Genomic DNA, 23,843 nt, shown 5'->3' with positions numbered 1-23,843 from the left:
ATGTGACCCTGGGCAAGTCACTTAACCCTGATAGCCTTGCCAAAAAAAAAAAAATCTTAAAAAAAAAAATGGGGCAGCTAGGTGGTGCAGTGGATAGATCAGGGCACTGGAGTCAGGAGGACCTGAGTTCAAATCCAACCTCAGACCAGACACTTGATACTTACTAGCTGTGTGACCCATGGCAAATCACTTAACCCCAATTGCCTAAAATTAAATATATAAATAAATAATAAAATGAGATTAGAAACAAAATACATTTGATATTGTTTCCATTTAAGTTTACCCGTTTTTAACTTCCATCTCTCTGGTTTATTTGCCATCCAGCCACTTTCCCAGATAATTTCCAACAGAAACTCAGTCAATTTAACTGACAAAACTGTCAAAGGTGATTGTGCATTTAGCCCAGGACAGTATTAAAGATGTTTTGTACAAATGTTACGTACATTTTGCATGGTACTTCCCTAATGGGGTCCATCTTCAGTCATCCTGATCTATATCTGGCCACTGGACCCAGATGGCTTTGGAGGAGAAAGTCAGCCTGATGTTTTCGCATCGCCCTCCTTCACTTAAATCCAATTCACTTGCAAGTCATGGCATCATCTCCCTGATGTCATGGTCCTCTTCAAGAATGAAGGACAGACTGCAATCAACAATCCTGATGTGTTGGTGAGGTAATCAGAATACCTTTTGTCAAAAGTGAACTGAACACCTCCAGGCCAGCACTTCTCATCACAAAGTTCTGAAAAAAATCATAGAAAAAAGTAGCCCAGGTATCTGAAACTAGAAAACACGGGATAAGGGATAGGATGCCATAATTTTTCCCTAGTTATTCGCAATGCATAGTTCACTAACTCCAGGTTTAGAAGTGAGAAATCAAGTGTATTATATTTTCTGATTAATTTTAAACTAATTTCAGTTTTAAAATATCTTTTTAAAAAAAATAAAATTTATTTCTTTGCAGATTCCAAAGCCTACAGGGGTGAAGAAAGGATGGCAGAGAGCATATGCAATTGTCTGTGACTGTAAACTCTTTTTATATGATTTGCCTGAAGGAAAATCCACCCAGCCTGGTGTTGTTGCAAGTCAGGTCTTAGATCTCAGGTTGGTTTATGACAAATGCTGACATGGTTTATTAATTTTGTTTTCATTTTTATTTCATGAGAGTGTGTTGTTTTATGTCATTGCTACTGTGACCTCAATCATAACTTGATCATTATATTATCCTAGAAGGCAGTTAAATTTAGCTAACACATATAATGTTAATTTCTCTGCTTTGGAAAATTGGACAAATAGACATTTATTGTAAGGGTACTTAATTGTCTCAAAATAAACAGAATGTCCAAAAAATGTTTGTGTCTGTGTATGGTACATTTGAGTCTAGTTACCTTTCTTGCAGGGTAGAAAAGTTGGAAAAACCAGTTGTGCACTTAAAAGTTAGTTCCAGGAAATGTAGAATCTGACCCCAAAATATCCGTTGTCTTGCTCTGACCTAGTATTTTTCAGTTTTCTTGGAACTAAACACAAGAGGAAACTTAGCATCTGCTTTCTTCAGTTATGTGCTTACTGTGCTTGGCATTCTGAGAGGAATTCAGCTCCTGGCCTCAAGGAGCTTATAGTGTCATTGCATAATGAGCCATATATATCAATAGTATAATAAAAGTTAAAATGATTAACTATATAGGAGATATTAAAGGATGGGGTCTGTGAGGTTCAGGAAGGGAACCCCTTCTCCCTACTTTTAGCTGAGTGGATCAGAGAAGGCATCGTGCAGGTGAAGTATCTGAGCTCATCTTTGGAGGCTGGAGAATATCAGTGGGCAAAGTTGAAAGTGTTGCAAGTATGGCAGATAGCATGACCAAGAAAGTGGGTGGATGAAAAAGAAAGCAGGATAAGATCAGGGAAAAGTAATTAATCAAGTCCATTATTATCAGATTCATCATTTGCTTTCACATTATTCAAGCCTGCTTAGAATTTAAGCCTGTTTTAGCCAGCTTTGATTCAGTTCTTCTAGATCTTTCTGTGAAATGGGTAAAATGCTTCCCACATTATGGTACTGTTTTCCCCTATGTAAGATATATTAGGAAATTTTAATATATGCCTTTGTAAGCATTTGATGTAATTTGAATTTGCATATGTTGAGTATTATTTAACCCAGTGAACCAGTTGTGAAATGTTTGTACCTGCTCACCAATAGTAGCATTTTAATCATTCTTATGTGTAAAGATACTTTGGGATATAAAAATTCAGACATGTGCCCTTTTCCTAAAATTTGTTTCCTGAAATTTCCTAAAGTTTGTTGTAAACAACAAAGAATTTGCCTGTTTTCAAAGCAGTAGCCCTAGTATTTACTGTATAGCTCTTTTAGATGCAATTTATTCCATAAATTAATGGAAATTGGTCCGATGGCCACTTCTTTGAAATGGTGACCTGATTTCAGCCAAATGTAGTCTAAACTATGTTTTTTGTTTTTTGTTTTTTTGATGAGGCAGGTGGGGTTAAGTGACTTGCCCAGGGTCACACAGCTAGTAAGTGTCATGTGTTTGAGGCCAAATTTGAACTCAGGTCCTCCTGACTCCCAAGGACAAAGCTCTGTCCATTCTGCCACCTACCTGCCCCTTAAACTGTGTTTTAAGTATTATCGTTATGAAGTAGTATAAAGCATACTGTAACATGTTCCTTACATATCACCCACCACCTATTGAAATCTTCTCCAGCCTTGGTGGCCCAGCTCAGTTGTCACTTCTTCCACAAGGTCTTCTTCAGTCTCCGTTCTTTTCTAGCTGAAAGTGATTCTCCCCATTACCATCTTTATCCCTGTGCCTCATCCCTCTCTGACCTTTCATACATAGTTATTACATAACCACTTCATTTCTCCTTAAGATAGAAACTAGTCTTTTTAAAAATTTTCATCTTATTCACTTCCTTTACATGTTCTGCATCATCTAGGACAGAGAAGGACATTCCATTATACATTACAGAGTTTTAATGTATAAAGAGTTTGCCTTGGAGTTAGGACAGCCTAAGTCCAATGAAGTCCTCCCTCTAATAGGCTGTGTGACCATGCTCCTTAACCTCTCAGTGACCCAGGCAACTCTCCAGTACAGCAGTTTTCAAAGCATGGTCCAGGGATCCTGAGACACTTTGAGAGCATCTGCAAGATCAAAACTATTTTCATAATAGCACAAAGATGTTTAATTTCAAATATAGTAAATATCAGTAGATATAACTCACATAAACAAAAACTCTTGAGGGGAGTCCTCAGAAATTTTCAAGAGTTAAAGTTGAGTCGCAAAACCAAAAAAATTGAGATTCATTGCTCTAATACTATAAATTGGATTGTACTTGCTGGTCTGCATAGGTGGTATAGGGAGTTTCCTTACCAAAAACTCTGTAATGCAATGAAGTCATAGGTCCAGATCAGAAAGAATGAAAGGAAATAAAAAAATACATCTTGTTTTTTAGAAAACATTCATGAAATGAACAAATCATTTACAGCTAGAAATGTAAAGGAAAATAAAAGTGTACTAGACTACTGTTTCCCTCCATTTTCCCTACCAAGTTTTATTGTCCTATTGTTTTGTTTCTTACCAGAGATGAAGAGTTTTCTGTGAGCTGTGTCTTAGCATCGGATGTTATACATGCTACCCGCCGAGACATTCCTTGTATATTTAGGGTATGACTTTTCTTAGTTCTTTTTTTAAGAGAGCCTTTTGAAGCTTGTGCTTTCATGGTCTTAAAAATGGTAAAATGTTTATATTGAAATGATCGTCATTTAGAGTTAAATATAAATTTTTAAGGTTTTCCAGAACTGTATCCAAAAGATGTTTCAACAAAATATGTCTGAAATTATTTCCTTCAAATTTAGAAATTTGAAAGCTTGCTTCATTTATGTTTTGGCTATTTAAATCTTTTATTGCTGATATGTAATAATGATATGGGGATAAAAGTAATTTAATATTTTATATGTTCCCATCTTGCTCTACATTCCTTCAATGTGTTCATCTCATTTTCCAACATCCTTGCCACCTAGCAGCATCGTCATTCTGTCTTCACACAGGATTGCTACTTTTGGTGTGAGCCCTTCTCTCCAGCTCCTTTCATTTGAAACATCCCTTCTCTTTTTTTCTTTTTTATTGGTCCTGCTCCTTTTCTTAGTATAACTAAAATTTCTTTTCTCCTTTGTCTACTTCTTTTAAAAACTTGGTTTAGCAATGTATTTAAGTCTAAAAGAAATACTATGATGTTATTTATAAGGGGGCATGTCATGTGACAATATGTGACTTCAGTTTCTTTTTTTCAGTGTTTACAATAATCTTTAAGTTAGAGCAGAAATATTAAATGATGAAGTCAAACATTCCACATTTACCTTTTTCTTTAATGGCATGCTTTTTTTTTTTTAAATATAACACTGAGAGGCATCACAGTGAATGCTGTGTTGAACAGGAAACTAACAAGTCTTTCAGCAATATTTTGACAAAATAATATTTCTCTATTCAGAGATCTGCTAGTGTGTAGGAAGAATTGCAATCATACATGAATAAAAAGTTACAGCAAATAGTTTTTCAGGCTTCATTAATGAGGACTTAGGGAAAACCTTATAGCATTTCCAATGTAATTTGTGTTAAAATTAAATGGTTCTATTTGAGAAATTATTCCCTCCAGACCCTGCTTTAATTACTACTGTAACCCAAGTAAACATTTCCAAAATATGCTTTGGAAGCTATGGTTTTTGCAAGAGCTAAACTAGCCAGAAATTCACATGTTATAAACTAACAGGACTACATATAACCCTTTTTATTACTATGTTTCCCATTTAGTATTTAATGGACGAACTGAGCAGGAAAACTTGTGGAACAAGGAGCTTTAAAAGTTCTACATGTGACTTAGAGTTGCTTGGCAATTAGAGGAGAGAAAACTGAATTAAAAAAAATTTTTAACCCCAAGATTAGACTATTGTATTCTTCGGAAAGCACCCTTGCAAAGAACTCAATTTTCTGTTCGTGAACATACGTACTGTATTTATTTCTCTAGTTAAATTGTTTTGTATATTGGGGTATAGCTATGTGTACTTTGTCTATTTTGTTTGTCTTATGTTTGTGTTTTGTTTATTTTATATTATTAAGGTGACAGCTTCTCTCTTAGGCACACCTGCTAAGACCAGTTCACTGCTAATTCTAACAGAGAATGAAAATGAGAAGAGGAAATGGGTTGGGATCCTAGAAGGACTACAGTCTATTCTGCATAAAAACAGACTTAAAAATCAAGTTGTACATATTCCACAGGAAGCCTATGACAGCACACTGCCTCTTATTAAAACCATGTTAACAGCTGCAATAGTAGGTACGTACCTTGGAAGGTGCAGTTTAAAGAAGTACATTCTCCCTATCATTAGAAAAGCTAATGTTCTCAACAGTGCTCGTATGCTTAAAATATTCCTTCCACAAATACAAAAGCTGTATACGTGTAAATTGAAATTATTTAAGGTTATAACTTCATTGCTTAAACCTTCTGGTATGTTTACTAGACTGATTTAAATGCCATTCTCATATCTTTTCTAGATAAATATTTGAGTACCAAATTTATATTGATGTATGCATTATTAGACTTAGAGCTGGAAGTAGTAGCATGACATCATAGATAAAATACTGAATTACTGTATTTAAATCCTGCCTCTGACACTTACTGGCAATGGGACCATGGGCAGGTCATGTAACCTCCCTGGATGTAATTTTCCTTATTTGTAAAATAGGATTACTATTCTCTATTTGTATCTACCTGCATAGATCAGGATTTGAAGAGATCTTAGATGACATCTTGTCTGATCTTTACATTTTACAAATGAAGAAACTGAAGTCCAGAGAGGGTATTATTTTCTAAGGGCCACATAGTAACTTACAGACTTAGAATTTTTACCTAGAGCCTCTTCTTACAAATCCATTGCTTTTCCACTTGCACCATTCTTCCTCATAACCACTTGTTAGGATTGTTGTGAAGTTTAAATAAGAAAAATATATAAAGTGCTATGTAAATGTCATTGTTATAATCTAGTTCAGATCTCACATTTTACATGTGAGGAAAGAATCCCAGAGAGGTGAGTTAATGAAAGAAAAAAAAAACATATTAAGCGATTTTACTATGCTAGACACCATTTGGATGCAAATATAATTCCTATTCTCTAGGAGCTCACATTCTAACAGGGGAAACAACACATGTGGAAGGTTTCAGCTGTAAGTTAAATAGAAAGGTCCCTTGGTCCTTAGGGTACAGGAGCAAAACAGATGGCAGTTCTTCTTTAATGTCACTTCTACTGATAAAATCATGTCAGTTTCTGATGGAGAATCGTTTGACAGTGCCAAGGACTTTAGTGGCAAGAAACTTTCTTTTCTGGGTTTTCATTAGCTGTGAATGTAGCACCTACAGAGGTGTCAGGCTACACCTCCACCAGGGTTGCTTCCCAGGATGATAACTACCAACAGTGTGCTGGAAGCATTGCTCTTACCAAGGTTTATAGGTTTGTAGGTTCAGGGTCCTGGGTTGTCTCCACTAGACTGTGATATGTAGAGGGGAGGGAAGAATAATCTCCCTCTCCATTGGGGGAGATGGTAGTCAGTTTGGTGAAGATGGTGGTCATGGTGGTGGTAGTGGTTTGCCTTTCCTGGCTTACCTGGCACTTGATTACCAAGTTGGTGGGGATGGTGACCCTTTCTACACTGGAGTTATTTCCCCAGATGATGGCTCTGAGAGCTGGACTGAAAACAGGACCTGTGGTCTGAGAGGTTCTGCCATTCCCCTAGCTCTTGAGCTTATCTGTCTGTTGGTGGTAGTTGGTTAGCAGTTGTTGCTGGTAGTAGTGAGGAAGGTAGGCCTCTTTTTCACAATGATTTTTCCCTTCAATTGATGGCTACAGGAGGAATGACTTAGTGAAATGATTCTCCCAAGTTTAAACAGAACTTGAACTAATAGGCAGTGCTATAGACATAGTACCTGGAGATTTCAGCTAGGCATTTATCTCCAAAAATATCATTGTGGGCCAAAGTAGAAAAATGTAGCTGGATAATATTATACTTAACTAAATGGTTGATTTAGTTGATTATTTGGTTGATTATTGAATTGATGTTACCCTGGAAAGATGCTTCCAGTGTTGAAGTTCTCTTCACAATTTTTATCAGTGCCTTAGTTATCAAACTGAGGTGGCAGCAAGTTCATAAGTAATATGAGAGAGGATATGTAACACAATTTATGACAGACTATTCCAAAAAGATTTAAGCAGCTTTAACATGATGGACCAACTCTAAAAAGTTCAAACTTGGTAGGGATCAATTGTACTTTAAAAAAAAACCCTGTAAATGCACAAGATGCATTGTAGCTATATAACAGGCTATATGAAAAAGACTTGAATGTTTTAGAGGACTGTAAGCACAGCTTGAGAACACAATAAGGATGCCAAAATATCTAATCCATTATTTGTCTGCAAGGAAAATGATAGCCCATTGTCCTCTGCCCTGGTAAGACCACATCTGGCACTTTATGTTCGTTTATTGGGACATTGACAGCATGCTTCGGAAATGACAAACCATGGTGAGGATATAATTGAACAACTGTCATATGAGAAATGGTTTACTGCACTGGGGATATATAGACTAGAAAAGAAGGATTTTTGTGGGATGAAAGTCATCTTAGTTGTCTTCAAATATATAAAGCTATTATTTAAAGAGGGATTAGGTTCATTCTTCTTGGCTCCAAAGAGTAGAACTGGGAGAAATGTATGAAAGTTACAGGAAGACAAATTGCAGCTCAGTATAAGAAAAAAATTTTGAAAAATTCTCTACACTGTTCCAAATATGAAACACATTGACTCATTATATAGTGGGTTTCTTGTCAGTGGACATGTTTGATCAAATTTTAAATGATTATTGGTCTGTAATGTATTGTGATTTACTTATATAATTAGAAGACTAGATGATTTTTAAGGTCCCTTCTATCTCTTAAGATTATATGTTCTGCAAGGAATTCGACCGTAAATGTTGCTGGAATATGGGTTAACTATTCTCTTATCTCTCTTACCTTCTTTTTTATACAGATCGGGATAGGATAGCCATTGGTTTAGAAGAAGGACTATATGTAATAGAGTTAACTCGTGATGGTAAGTTATTGTGATTTGGATATGGGTACCATACTAATGTATGTCCAGTCTAGCTACTTCAGTGTAAAATACACCATCATTCAGCTGATTGCTTAAAAGTAAATTACAAGTAAAATCAGAAGAGGAAAAAGGTGAAGTTTATCCTAAGTCCATGTCTTGTGTATTATATCAAGTCTACCTGGTCATCCCACTAGCCAAGGACTAATTTCTTTTTTTAACTACAGCTTGAAATGTGCCTCCCAAAATGTGCCAACATGAAAACTATACATATGTACATGTGTGTGCATACATACATACATAACACACACACATTCACAGGTGATATAAAAATAGCCTCCATAGATAAGAGGAGCATTTAAGCACTTTGTGCCAAGCACTGTGCTTCAAGTGTGGTACAAATATAAGCAAACCAGACAGCCCCTACCCTCAAAGAGCTTACGTTCTAATGGGTAGAGACAGCCTATGAAAAAAGGTGCTGGAAAGGAGTGGGAAGTGGCATGGAGGCCTGATTCTCAGCAAGCCAAGGCAAAAACCTCACCTATCAGAATTATGCAGTTGCTTGTTCTGTGATACTGTTGTATTCAAAACCATAATCTCCTGGAGACTTTCTCAAAATAAATATTCATTTCTTGTTGTGTACTTTGGAGTAGGGGGGCACACAATTAAACTAAAAGATGTTATCTCTCCCTAATATTTAACATAAGATTTATTAATATGCAAATATCAGAACTTTTTTACCTAGTAATGACAGGATTATCTATAGTCACACCCCTAGAAAAAATATAGAATTTTTTTTTCAGGACTGATAACTGTATTAGTATGGTTAGATAACATGGACTTCCATCTTTCATTCTCAACAGCTTGTCAAGCTGATTATTGGCTAGCCTCAGATTGTTTGTCAGCTTATTGGTGCATAAGCCAGTGAGGTTATTCTCTTGTCTAGAGTAACTCTGGATGGTGACCCAACTCTAGAACTACCAGGGCACTAAATTGTTTCAGAGATTAAACCCTGTGTTTTGATCTGTCCTACTGGTGGCTAATGACCTGGAACACACACTCTACTGATGAATTTTTTAAAATTATGGAGTTATTGGAAATAGGATTGACAAGCTCACTCGATAATAGATTTGCATCCTTTGGGCACGTGGTTGGAAACTGCATGAATAAGCCCTTCTCTTCCAGGATCTGCCCCCACTAGGCTCACTTGGTTGAAGTTTGTTGATTCATTCTTTTCAGCTTAAACTCATTCTGAGCCACTTAGAACACCTCCTAATAGCAATCTATTCCTTCACCCTCATAAGAGAAAACCAAGAAAATATAAAACAAGTATGTTGTTCTTAGCATAGAGACTCTAGAAATCATGTTGTCTGTTTTTTTATATAAGTTGATGGATTCTCAGGTGTTCCAAAAAAAATGACTAAATTTGATTAAGCTCAGTTCCCCCAAACTATCTCACAACAATGATAAAGGTGCTAAAAGAACCCAGAAAGGGGGGAAGGGAAAAAACTCTTACAAGAAAGACCTCACAGGAAACCAGGTCAAAGAAGCCTAAATAAAATGATTAAATATTGTGAAGTAAAAGAGAGGAGAAACCTCTACAGAGAAGAACAAAACTGCAGCAAACTATACCTTGGGAATGGAGAATAGGCACACTCCTAAGAACTTTCAGAGTGGTTTAACATCACAGTGAGATGATAAAGATATGGCATCTTTTTTATTAGAAATGAGATGGCTAAAGGAAGAATTCAAGAAGGCTGACTTGAGAATTGAAAGGTAGAGGAGCAGAGAGCAACTCGGGCAGAAGGAAAAAAATGCAGTGATGGAAGAGCAAACAATAGAATGTAATTTTTAAAATGTCAGAACTGAAAGAAAACTTCAGATCTATACAAACCAAAACAACAGAACTGAGTATGATAATCTGAAAAGTATTGGTCTCCACGACAGATATAAAGAAACAGTCTGAATACCATATTTAAAGAAATTATAGTAGCCCTCCACCCCTAATCCCCAGAAGTATCAGAAGCAGGCCCCAGTAAGAATAAATAGAATACACAAGATACCAACCAAACATTAACTGACTTAGAAATATGGACACTAAGTTCCCAAGCTTCGGTATCAGAATCTTATAAGACTGTAGCCTTGGTGGATCTGGGAATTGGTTCAGTGCTTCCAGAAAACATGGGAATTGTTCCCCAAAAATCACTAAATTGCGCCTGCCCTTTGATCCAGTGATTCAAAGCCTATGTCCCATAGATAGCAAAAAAAAAAGGAAAAGGTCCTATATGTACAAAATCATTTAGATCGTGGACAAAACCTGATTTCTCTCAGATTTTTCTAGTTTCACCTGCATTTTTTTGTCAAGTAGTGAGCCTTTATTTCCAGTCTTTTGTGTATTTGGGTTTGTTGAACATTGGTACTGTGCTTCTTTGCTTCCGTTTAATGAGCCTGATCTACTTCAGCTTTTCATTTTTTTTAACCAGTTCCAAGTAGTTGTGATAATTACTGCCTTGTGGTATGGCTCAAAATCTGGTACAGCCAGATCCCCTTCCTTCTCCAACTTACTCATTGAGATTCTTGAATTTTTGTTCCTTCAAATGAATTTTCTTATTTTTTCTAGCTTCTCCCTTGTACTCCCCTGTAGTTTGATATATAGCAGATGAATTCTTAACCAAGCAAAGAATATTAGCAATTACAAAGATCAGATATATAATTCTAATTAGATGAAATTTGAAAGCTTTTTCATTAATAAAATTAATGCAACTACAATAAGAAGGGAGGCAGTCAACTGGGAAAAGACCTGTATATCATTGTCTTTGATAAGGGTCTGCTATTCAAGATGATGTAGACACAGAGAAATATGTAAAACCAAAGTTCATTCCCCAAAATATCAAATAAACAATCCTCAAAAGGATTACAAACTCTTCATCATATGAAAGAGTACTCTCAAGTCACTACCAATAAGAAAAATGCAGATCACAACAACCCTAAGGTTTCCCTTTTCTTCCTACAAATTAGAAATGACGAAATAGTGGTGGAGGGATGTGTGAAGACAGGTATATTAAGGCATTGTTGGTGGAGCTATGAATTTGTCCAAACATTCTGGAAGACTATTTGAAATTTTTGACCCCAAGATTCTGCTGCTAGGGATATGAGGTCAATGAACCAAAAAAAAGGTGCCGTACATACCAAAATATTGATAGCAGCACTTTTTATAGTCACAATGAATTGGAATTGGGGAATAGCTGAACAAGTTTTGGCTAATTAACATAACAGAATGTGTGCTGTAAGAAATGATAAATACGAAGATTTTGGAGAAACACAGAATGTACTGAAATATATAAGAAACAGAAAAACAAGATATAACAATGTAAATGGAAGTAATAGCAACAGACAGCTGAAAATGGATATTTGAAATTATGCTGAACAAGCTTGGATTCACAAAAGAGATACCTCCTTGGAAAGGTGGGCAACTATAAGTGTGGAATGCTGCATACGGATTTTTAAAAATACTATTAAGGAATGAAAAAGAACTATTCCTTAATAACCAAAAGCATTTTTCTAAACCCAGGAATATTTTTTGTGAAAGGGCAATATGGAAAGCTTTCCTGATGATAACAGGAATGAAACAACAATGTCCATTGTCACTATTATTATTTTTAAACATAGTACTGGACATGCTAGCTCCAGCAATAATACCAAAAAAATTAAAGGTGTAAAACATTAAAAGGAGACAATTCTTTATCTGTAACTATCCCATGATTTATATAGAAACTTAGAGAATAAAAAAAATGTAAAGATAAATTACTTCATCAGAGTGACAAAGTTACACTAATTACCTGGGAGTTAAACTACAAAGACAAGATACACAAGACTTATATAAACACAACTGTAAATTAATTTTTACAGAATATAAGAAGCCTTACATAAGTGAAGAGATTAAACTATGATCAATATAGTGACTATTATAGCTTAACCCAAATAAGGCCAAGGATTCAATGCTATGCCAATCAGATTACGAAAGGGATGCTTAATAGGATTAGGTAAAGTAATATGGACCTTTTGGTCATATTACCAAAAGGTCAAGAGTATCTAGGGAAATAGAAGGATGAGTTTGCTATTATCAAACTTCAGATTTACTTGTCAAAACTATCTGGTGTAGGGGCAGCTAGGTGGCACAGTGGATAGAGCATCAGCCCTGGAGTCAGGAGGAACTGAGTTCAAGAAATCTGGTGTCAGACACTTGACATCAGCTGTGTGACCTGGGACAAGTCATTTAACCCCATTGCCTAACAAAACAAAAATAATGAATGTATAACTAACCACAATATAGAGAATATCATCAAAGCAAAAGTAGATTGTTATTTATGTAACAGTTAAGGCTTTCCACAAATAATATAAATGTATCTAAAATGAAAGAAGGGGGAAAAAATTTGCACCTAACAGTTCTGATAAAATTCTGACATCTAAAACCTATATATAGGAAATTGACACAACTCTATTGAGGCTACTTTCTCTAATAGATATGTAGCCAAAGGATGTAAACAAATTTTTTTTTAAAAGAGAGAAGTAGAAATTATCAACAATAATTTGATTACATATGATCAGAAATGTAAATTAAAACAACTGAGGTATTACCTCATACCCATCAAATTGTTCAAGATAGTACATGATGGAAAAGTTCCATGTTGACAGGGATGCAAGAAAATAGGCATATTAAATTCACTGCCATTAAGAGTTGTGAATTGATATAACTCTTGAAAAATAATTTGGCAAAACTACTTCAGCTAAAGTTAGAAAAAAATCAAGTAAAGGGGGAAAAAATCTTTGCAGCAGGTTTTTTTGTAAGCAGGTCTTATTTCTGAGGTATGTAGGGAACTGATTCAAATTTATAAAAATAACCATTTTCCAATTGATAAGTGGTCAAAAGATAAGAAGTTATTTTTCAGCAGAGGAAACCAGGCTCTCGTATAGCCATATGGAAAAAATGCTGCAAATCACCAATTAATAGAGAAATTCAAATTAAAACTACTCTTTGGTTCCACCTTATATCCATCAGACTGGCAATGTTGACAGAAAGAGAAAATGACAAATGTTGAAGGAGCTATGGGAAAATATACGTTAGCGCATTGTTGGTGAAACTGAACTGGTCTAGCTATTTTGGAAAGCAATTTGGAAATATGTCTAAATAGCTGTTAAACTTTGCATACCCTTTTACCCAGTGATACTAATAGTAGCCCTTTACCTTAAAGGAAAATGAAAAGGACCCAGATGTACAAAAATAGTTATAGAACCTCTTTTTGTGGTGGCAAGGAATTGGAACCTGAGGGGATACCCATCATTTATTTAATAGCTGAATAAGTTATGGTATATAAATGTAATGAAATGCTATTATTCTGTAAGAAATTATGAAGGAGGTGGTTTCAGATAAACCAAGGAAGAGTTGTATAAACTGATGAAAAGTGAACTGAACAGGACTGGGAGAAAAATTTATACAGTAACAATATCATAAAGATTAAGCACTGAAAGATGTAGGAACTGTGATCAACACAGTTAACCTGCTACAATTCCAGAGGACTCGTAATGAAATATGCTGCCACCTCCTGATGGAGAGGGGATGGACTCAGAATGCTGAGGCATATTTGGGGAGTGGGGCTAGGGGAAAGAACCAGGAGAGAATGTGACCAATGCAGGGATTTGTTTTGCCTGACTGTACATGTTTGTAACAGGTGAAGTTCTTCTTGGTTTCTTAATGGGAGTGAGGGAGAAGTGAAAGGGAGAAAATGCAAACCAGATTTTTTTTTAAAAACTGAATTTTCAAAAAAGAAAAATTTTGAAATTGTGCAAGAAAAGTTACAAAATTCTTCACAGTCTTTGACCCTGTGATCCTGTTATTAAATTTATACATCAAGGAGGTTATTAACAATAAAAAAAAACCCATTTGTAGTAAATGTTTGTAGCAAAATTTTCATAAACAGAAAAAATGGAAACCATGTACTCAGTGATTCAGGAATAGTTGATAAAATATGGAAAATCCTTTATGAAGTGATGTAGAGTGAACAAAGCAAAAATAAAATGGCAACATACACTGTTATTGCACTTATAAAGACAGTTTAAAATAAGTAAAATTCAAATAAAACTATTGAATAATATTGATACTTAAGCATACACCCATTTTTTTTAACATGTTAAATTAGTAAATGTAAGGTTGCATTTTCAATCTTTTATGTTACTTTGTGAATTGTACATCGTAGGAGATTAAATTGTGAATATACTGAAGTTTATATAATGTTTTAAAGCTCAACAATGCATCTTCTGCTCCTGCCATTCATTTTACAATGAATAATAAAGAGGCCTAGAAAGGGGAAGTGATTTGCCCAAAGTTACAGAAGTAGGATATAGCAAAGTCAAGATTTGAGCCCATGTCTCCTGACTCCAGATCCATTGTTTTTTTCTACTTCCTTGTGCTCTCCACCCAGAAAGATTGGAATTTATCCCATTATATCACCTGTGAAGTTGACAGAAAATAACCATTCTTTACAGAGGATTATTTAAATTTTCATAATCCTTTATTCACTGAGATTTATTTGTTGTGCCCTCTTTGCAGTGATTGTTCGAGCTGCTGATTGTAAGAAGGTATACCAGATTGAACTTGCTCCCAAAGAGAAAATTATCATCCTCATCTGTGGCAGGAACCATCATGTTCATCTGTATTCATGGTCCTGTCTTGATGGTTCAGAAGGCAATTTTGACATCAAACTTCCAGAAACTAAAGGCTGCCAGCTTATAGTAGTTGCCACACTAAAGAAGAGCTCTTCAACTTGTTTGTTTGTGGCTGTGAAACGACTGATTCTTTGTTATGAAATTCATAGAACTAAACCTTTCCACAAAAAATTCAATGAAATTGTGGCTCCAGGAAATGTACAATGGATGACAGTGTTCAAGGACAGGCTCTGTGTTGGCTACCCTTCTGGGTTCTCTCTGTTGAACATCCAGGGAGATGGACAGATTTTAAACCTGGTAAATCCTAATGATCCCTCGCTTATGTTCCTCTCACAACAGTCTTTTGATGCCCTTTGTGCTGTGGAACTCAGTAATGAGGAATACCTGCTTTGCTTCAGCCATATGGGATTATACGTGGATTCACAAGGTCGGAGGTCACGCATGCAGGAGCTAATGTGGCCTGCAACTCCTGTTGCCTGTAGTATGTATATGTTTTTCTGTTGCCATATCCCTGTTGCAGCTTTTCTCATCAAAAATCAGCATGTGTTCTCTTATGCTTTGATTTATCTTCCAATTTTCACAGTTAAGGTAGCTAAGAAGTTACAGTAGACCTAAACCCATTTTCCCTTTGTAGAAGAATCAGGTGATAAAAGTGTGGTGCAGAGGCATTTTTTAAGCATTTACAATGTTCCCAGGCACTGTGTTAAGCTTTACAAATACAAGTGAACAAAAAGATAGACCCTGCCCTCAAGGAGCTTACAATCTAATGTAAGAAGACAACACAAAAGCAAAAGGACAGTGGAAAGAGGTTGGGGAGGGGGCAGAATGGCAGATGAGGAGGTACTTGGTGCTGGGGTCTGGTATTGAATTCCAAAAACTCAAAAGGAGAATGAAAGTTGGTCAGCCTTTGCCTTTCAACAAAATGGAGACCCTTCTTGCACCCCATCCCCCCAAGGAAAAAAAAATCACTAGTGGAGGAAAGAGGCCAATAGATGTTCCAGAATGAGACTGTAGATGAGGCACAGTGATGAAGTCTGAAATTCAAAGCACAGTAGCATGGTCATATGAAGAGCCAAGCTTGGAACCAGGTAGCTTTGAGTCCTGCCTCTAATATATGCTGTTTTGGGGACCCTAGGCAAGTCAGTTAACTTCTTAATGTTGTAGAATGCTTTCTGAGACAGTAAAAAGCACAGTTGGTCCCAGCCTGTCCTGCTATTTATTGCTTAAACTACTGTAAGCTGGTCCTGGAATTTCTGCCCAACCTGGAACAAGTCTATATGTACGTTCTGCCTTCTTGTCTGTAAAAACAGCCTTTTCAGAAAGACATTTAGAGAACAATTTAATAATAATAGCTCATATTTATGGTTATTTACAAAGTGATCCTTATATATTCTACTATACTAAGATGACTCCCTTCTATCATTATATCTCTTCTGCTAGCTCAGTCAGTTAAAGAATAAACATTTATTAAGCACTTACTCTGTGCCAGGCACTGTGCTAAGGAATGGAGATACAAAGAAAGAACAAAAATAGTCCTTGCTCTGTTGGTCAAGACAACACAAATAGGTGTATACAAGATCCATACAGAGTGGATGTGAGGTTATCTAGAGGGGACCAGGAAGTGACTCCTGGCAGAAAGTGGCATTTGAGGCAAAGAAGCTGGTAATCTTCATTTGTGGCATTAGACAGAAGAACTGGTTTAAAAGGCTCATAGGACTTATAGTTAGAAAGGGACCATTAGAAATCATCTAGACATCTGATTTTACTGATGAGGAAACGAGCTCAAATCATTGACGTACCTTTGCCTAAGATCGTGTAATAGGATATGAGTATTCAGACACAGGGCTTCTGCCTTCAAGTACCATATTCTTTTCATTGCATCATATCACATGAAATACCTGGTATTTTGTATCTGGGAAAAAAGAATCGCTGATGATTGAGGCGAGTCTTCTGGAGTCTTGTGTTTAGTTTGAGAGAGACTTGGTTAGCTGGAGACTTGTACAGATGAAGGCATCCAGAATACTAAAAACCTTGAATCCATGTTTTAGGGATGTTTAGTCCAAAGAAAAGATTCAGGAAGGATGTGATAGCTATCTTCAAATGTTTGAAAGACTGCATAGGAGGGGTGAGACTGTCCTATCTTTGGCCCCAAAGGCATAACTAGGAGCAATTGGTGAAAGTTGCATACAGGCTAATTTAAGTTTGATGGCCAAAAGTGAAATGGGCTTCATGCAAAAGTGGTGGTCTTCAAGCAGAGGCTGAATGATTACTTGCCATATATGTTAGAGTAGGGTTTCCTTTCAGGCATGGGTTGAGCCAAATAGCCACTGAGGCCACCAAATTCTGTGAAATAAGATAGTAAAGAGTAGCCAAAGTACTTTTAATGGTCAAAGAAAAGCTCTTTGTACCCTTAGAGAAGTTACAGTTTTCTTCTAATATTTAAAAGGCCAACGTTCTACTTTAAGGCTATTCTTTTTTTGATGTTTGTGTGCAGAAAAATTGGATTTTGGTTTAGAAAATCAACCATTTCAGATGGCTAAATGTACAGAAATAACAGGCTTGATGGAGAGTATAGCCTTTGAGAAACAGTTACAAACTTATAACCAGTGAAAACTAATGGTAGAATTGATAAGTGAATTACTTTGGGGAAACTTCCTTGACCACCATTCTCTGTTTATATAATAAGCCCCAAATAGTTAAATAATTAGATAGGACATTTATTAGGTGCTAAGTGCTAGGGAGACAGATAGAAACAAATAAAGCAATCCCTACCCCAAAGAAGCTTAGATTCCATTAGAGGGGAGACAACACCTAAAGGGGAGCACGAAAGCAGGATGTCAGAACATCCTGATGTTAAATTTAAAATTTAAATTTAGTTTAATTTAAAATCAGGGCATCTAGATAAATAGAAAATAGAAGCTCTGCCCATAGACATTCAGTTAAATTAGCTACAAGACAACTTTATTAAAAATTGGTTTGGTGATTTAATTTGGTATTGGTAACTCCTCATGAGGGACTTCCTCTGTTAGTGCAGATTGATACCTGCTAATAGAGGACGTAGTTATTAAAATTGAAGGGCATTATTAAGTTCTTTTAATTGCTTAACATTGGAACCTCTGATATGTTTGCTAGTTTTATTGATAAAATACTGAAAAAATATTATAAATGCTAACTGTACAATACCAAAGAATGGGACACTTCCAACAAAAGGCTAGTGTAATTAGCTATATTTTTTGCATGTTGCCATCAAACTGAAACCTGGTAGGATGTTCTTCATTACCTTATAAATAACTACATGTTATTTCTTTTGGGGATTATGAGGATAATCCAGATGCATTGCTGACCCCGGACCCCAATAGTAAGGTTTCCTAGGTATCTAATATTGTGTTTTATCTAATGTTATCAAGGTTAGTGCTCTCCATGACTGAGATAATTAAATAAAGAAATTAGATATTTTATTTTACATTCATTTTGAGATAATGTAATGGATAAAGAAGCAATCTTGGAGTCAGAGAGACCTGAATTCAGGTGTCCTGAATTGTGCTGGCCATATTACCCCGAACAAACTATTTAACCTCTCAATGCCCTAGACAATTCTAAGATAATTATCAGACCAAGTGCCAGTCTGCATTGGTAGAGGGAATTTCTTCATTGGAAGTTCTCTATACCAATGAAGTCACATGTCCAATAAAAAAAAAATCATTATGATTTATATACGTTCCTGTTTTCAAAAAAGTTTGAAGCTACAAAATTAGGCATAAACATAAACATGGAATTTGGTCTTTCATAGGAGAAAGAAGATATATACTTTAACTGCCCAATAATTCTCTTATTTTTCTCTCTTCACTGTCCTTCCCCATTGACTTTGTAGATTTCAATTTTCATTTCATTGTGGATTTTCATTCATTTCAATTTACACATTTATTAAATACCTACTATGTAGAAGGTACTGTGCTGGAATATATAATACCCCCACTCCCAGTTCCACCCCTGAGAATGCTTAGCTTTCTTCAAGGCTAAACTGAAATATCACTTTCCTATATAAAGACTTTCCTGATCCTTCATATGTTAGTGCCTTAAAGTTATTTTGTAATTATTTATCTGTATATGTGTTATGAAAAGCACTATGGCACAATAGATAGAAAATTGATCTCAGAGTTAAGAAGACCTGGGTTTAAATTCAGGTCTGGAGCTAAAAAGACAAAAACAAAACAGTCCTTGCTCTAATAGAATTTACAGTCTACTTGGGGGTTGTAACATGTATGTTTTTTCTTTGACCAGATCTTTAATTAGTTTTAGCCTCCTGGGGCTATTCTAGAGGTTAAGTGACCTGCCCAGAGTCACACAGCTAGTATATGTCAGAGATAGGGTTTGAACCCAGGTCTTCTTAACTCTCAAGTCCGTTTTCTATCAACTGTTCCCTACTTCTTTTCATAACATCGATACAAATAAGCATATGTGAAATAACTTAAGAAAAAAAGAAGGAACTGTTATCTGAGAGGATCTGAAAAGGCTCTACGTAGGAAATAATACTTGAATTTAGCCTTGAAGGAGGCTAAGCATTCTTAGAGGTATAAGCAAGGAGGGGATAACATGTATTTCAGGCTTACAAGGGACAATGGACATGGGAAATCATATGTAAGGAGGAAACAACAGCTATGAGGCTAGTTTGGTTAGAATGGTAAGCGTGGAGGGGAAGGATACAAAACAAGTGAATCATTGGATTTTGGAGAGCTTTAGGAACTTTTAGCAAAGTTCAGTATTTGAGAAGTGAGTTTAATACTGTGTTTTCTAAGTATCAGGGGCCTAGGAAGGGTCCTAATGGCCCAAATGTTCTACCCCCTACCAATCTTTTTCTAGCTTTTTGTGAACCTTTCTAACTTTCTACTACGCTGTGCATCATAAAGGTTCTAGACACATTTTAATAAACACTAGGGGACTAAAAGGAAAATATATCCCTTGCAAACAGTGCTAAAGTGATGCCTTTAAAAGATCCTCAGGACAGCACAGTCTAGTAATAGTGAAAGGAATTTGTGACCTTTATTTCATTTATGACCTAAGTGACTCTGGGCAAGTCACTTTATCCTTTCTGTCTACTGCTTATCTGCAGAGTGAAAACAATCATTCTTGGACAACCTATGTCACAAGATTTTTAGGGAGACCAAATAAAATAATATATTTAAATCACCTAATAAACAGAAAGACACCATAGAAATGTAGCTATTATTATTATTATTATTATTATCCATAGGTTCCTGAAGTGGGTGACACCTCCTCTTGTGGAGTGATGAAACGATCTGGAGGGGAGGTAGTAACCTTGGGTACAATTGGGGAGTGTTGAATAAAAATAAGGGTTAACCTAAACTACCGCCAGGGGGATGCCGAGTAATTTTTTTTTAAACGGGGGCAGTAGGCCAAATAAGTTTGGGAACTCTGTCTATAGACCTCAGAAAAGCACTGATACAGACCTCTGTCATTGGAAATAGGAACCTCTGGCACAAGTCACTTCTACAGAAGATTTACCTCTGGGAAGAGGGAGCCAGGCTTGGCTAGGAAAATAGTTTGCCAATGAGGGACCCATGTGCTGGCCCATTGCTTTTCTTTATTTTCAGGAGTTCCTATCCAATCCTTTATTTTTTTCCCCTTAATTCTTTTTATTTATTGTTAATATTCCTTTTTAAAAATTTTGAGTTCCAAATTCTCTCCCAGTCACCCGTCCTTCCCCTACCCATTGAGAAAGTAAGCAGTATATCAATTATAAATGTAAAGTTATGCAAAAACCAATTTTTTTTAAAAAAGCAATTAAAATGAAGGAAAGAAAAAAAGTTGCAATCTACATTCAGATGCCAGCATATTGTTCTGTGGAGATGGATAATATTTTTTCATCATGAGTCCTTCAGAATTGTCTTGGGTCATCGTATTGCTGAGAATAGTTAACTCATTCACAGTTGATCATTGTACAGTATTGCTATAACTGTGTACAATGTTCTCCTGGTTCTGCTCACTAAACTTTGCATCAGTTCATGTTAAGTCTTCCCAGGTTTTTTCTGAAAGCATCTTGCTCATCATTTCTTATAGCGTAATAGTATTCCATCACAATCATATACCACAGCTTGTTCAGCCATTCCCCTAATGATGGATTGATGAGCATCACCTTGATTTCCGATTTTTGCCACATCAAAAAGAGCTGCTCCAAATATTGTGTGTGTGTGTGTGTGTGTATCCTTTTCTATTTTCTTTGATCTCTTTGGGATATAGACCTAGTAGTGGTATTGCTGGGTCAGAGTGTATGCACAGTTGTGTAGCCCTTTTAGCATAGTTCTGGATTGTTCTCCAGAATGGATGGACCAGCGTACAATTCCACCAACAGTTCATGAGTATCCCAGTTTTTTCACATCTTCTCCAACATTTATCATTTTCCTTTTTTGTCATGTAAGCCAATTTGATAGGTGTGGGGTGGTATCTTAGAGTTGTTTTAATTTGCATTTCTCTAATCAATAGTAATTTAGAGCATTTTTCTTCTGAAAACTACCTATTTATATCCTTTGATTATTTATCAGTTAGGAAATGGCTCTTTTTAAAAATAAATTTGTCAGTTTCATATATATTCGAGAAATGAGACCTTTATCCAGGAAATTTCTGTAAAATTTTTCTGCTTTCTTTCTAATTTTGGCTGCATTTGTTTTTTCTTTTTAATTTCATGTAATCAAAATTACCAATTTTACTTCCTATGATTCTCTCTATTTCCTATTTGGTCATAAACTCCTCCCTTAACCATAGATCTGACCAGTAAATTTTTCCATGCTTTCCTAATTTACTTACAGTCTTACCCTGTCCAAATCATTTACCCATTTTGACTTTATGTTGATATATTGTTCTATGCCTAGTTTCTACCAAACTGCCTTCCAGTTTTCCCAGTAATTTTTGTCCAACAGCGAGATCTTGCCCCCAAATCTTGGACCTTTGGTTTAATCAAATACCAGATTGCTATGGTCATTTACTATTGTTATTGTGTATCTAATCTATTCCACAGATCTGCCACTCAGTTTCTTAGCCAGTACTAGATTGTTCTTATGATTACCACTTTGTAATTTAGTTTGAAATCTGGCACTGCTAGTTTGTTCTCCTTCACATTTTCTTTTCATTGATTTCCTTGATATACTTGACCTCTTGTTTTTCCAGATGAATTTTATAATTTTTTTACCTTTAACAAAATAAGTTTTTGGTAGTTTGGTATGACACTGAATAAATAAATAAATTTAGATAGATTTGTCATTTTTATTCTATTGGCTCAGCCTATCTGTGAATAATTAATATCTCTCCAGTTGTTTAGATCTGTCTTTATTATTTTTTATTTTGTAATTATGTTCATATAGTTCTGGGTTTGTCTTGACTCTCAAATATTTTATATTTCCTGCAGTTTTTATTTAATTTTTAAAAATTTTAGACAAATACTAAAACAAATACATGATAAGAAAAGAAACATTATAAACTTAAATATTAAAGTGAAATATAAAATAAGAAAAGATAAAACATGTTTTATATATATAGATATTGATATAGATGTGTACATATATACATAGTACATATTTATATAAACATATACTTTCCCTAAGAGATTCTACTCCTAGTGTTTGCTCTTATGTTTGTGAGTCTCTTTTTTTTCTGTCTCTCCTAACTACTCTACTTTATTTCTACCCACTACCTTGCTTTCCTATTACTTAACCTACCTCCCTCCAGCAACCCCTCCCTTATCCTCCTATTCCCCTTGATCTAAACACCTTTCTCTTTTAACCCTTTTAACCTGTTCCCTCACTCTCCCCTCTAAGGATCCCTCCTTTGTCCTTTTCCCCCTCCATAACCCCTTAGAGTTTTATTTCTTTCTAAATTTAGAAGACTTTTATAGTCTTCTAGATTTATATGTATTTTTCCCTCTTGAACTCACCCCTGATGAAAGTAGGCTTCCAGAAATAACAGCCCCCCCATCTAATTCCTTTGTATTGGTTCTTCCTCTCGCATCTGATTTGTGTAAGATAATTACTCTTTTAGCTGTTCTTGAATTGTTTTATTTTTTGAAGTCATATCATACTCAGGTCTACCCCAATCTTTCTTATAAGCTACCTAATTACTAGTAACAATCTTAGACATAGGTTTTACATTTTACAAACATAAAAGGTAAATAGTCTGTCCTTATTTCTTTTGGCTCTTCTATGTCAAATCTTCTATTGAGTTCAAGTTTATTTTTTTTAAGAGTCCTGAAGAGTCTGACAATTCACTAAATGTCCTTCCCCCCCCCCCCCCCCCCATTCAGAATTATGCTTAGCTTTGCTGGGCATGATATTTTCAGCCGGAAGCCCAGTTCTTTTGCTCTTCAATATATAATGTCCTAAGACTTGTGATCTTTTAGTGTCACCACTGCTAGGTCTTATGTGATTCTAATTGTGGTGTCACCATATGTAAATTGTTTTTTTCATGTTGCTTGTAATATTTTGTCATTGAGCTGAGGGTTTTGAAATTTGACTGTAATTATAATACCTGTGAGTTTTCCTCATAGGATCTCTTTCAGGTGCTGATCAGTGGGTTTTTTTCCATTTCTACTTTCCCCTCTTATTCTAATGCTTCAGGACAATTTTCTTTAATTATTTCTTGTATTATTTTATCAAGATTCTTTTTTTGATCATAGCTTTTAGATAGTCCGGTTATTCTTAAGTTTTCATGCAATTATTTCAAATGGAATTTTTCTTTCTATCTCTTCCTGCTGGGCTTTGTTGGTAATATATGGAAATGCTGATGATTTTTGAGGGTTAATTTTATATTCTGCAACTTTGCTAAAGTTGTTAATTTGTTTCATCTAGTTTTTTTAGTTGATTTTCTAGAGTTCTCTAAGTATACCATCATATCATCTGCAAAAAGGGATTGTTTTGTTTCCCTGTTATCTGTTTTTATTCCTTCAATTTCTTTTCTTCTCTTACTGCTATAC

At 35.5% G+C, this 23,843-nt stretch overlaps 1 protein-coding gene across 2 annotated transcripts in view; it reads left to right on the top strand.

The window, feature by feature from the left end:
- Positions 1-23,843, top strand: part of CDC42BPB (CDC42 binding protein kinase beta) — a 145,650-nt gene that overhangs the window by 106,954 nt on the left and 14,853 nt on the right. For both annotated transcript variants that reach the window (XM_027849062.1, XM_027849061.1), the window contains 5 exons: positions 962-1,101; positions 3,592-3,673; positions 5,124-5,340; positions 8,081-8,143; positions 14,748-15,344. In XM_027849062.1, the coding sequence (XP_027704863.1) occupies positions 962-1,101; positions 3,592-3,673; positions 5,124-5,340; positions 8,081-8,143; positions 14,748-15,344 (1,099 nt within the window). The remainder of the gene's footprint in view (positions 1-961; positions 1,102-3,591; positions 3,674-5,123; positions 5,341-8,080; positions 8,144-14,747; positions 15,345-23,843) is intronic.

The sequence above is a fragment of the Vombatus ursinus genome, unplaced genomic scaffold, assembly GCF_900497805.2.
Source record: "Vombatus ursinus unplaced genomic scaffold, bare-nosed wombat genome assembly UNPS02007284.1, whole genome shotgun sequence".
Taxonomy (NCBI): Eukaryota; Metazoa; Chordata; class Mammalia; order Diprotodontia; family Vombatidae; genus Vombatus; species Vombatus ursinus.
This window is presented reverse-complemented; position numbering and strand designations above follow the sequence as displayed.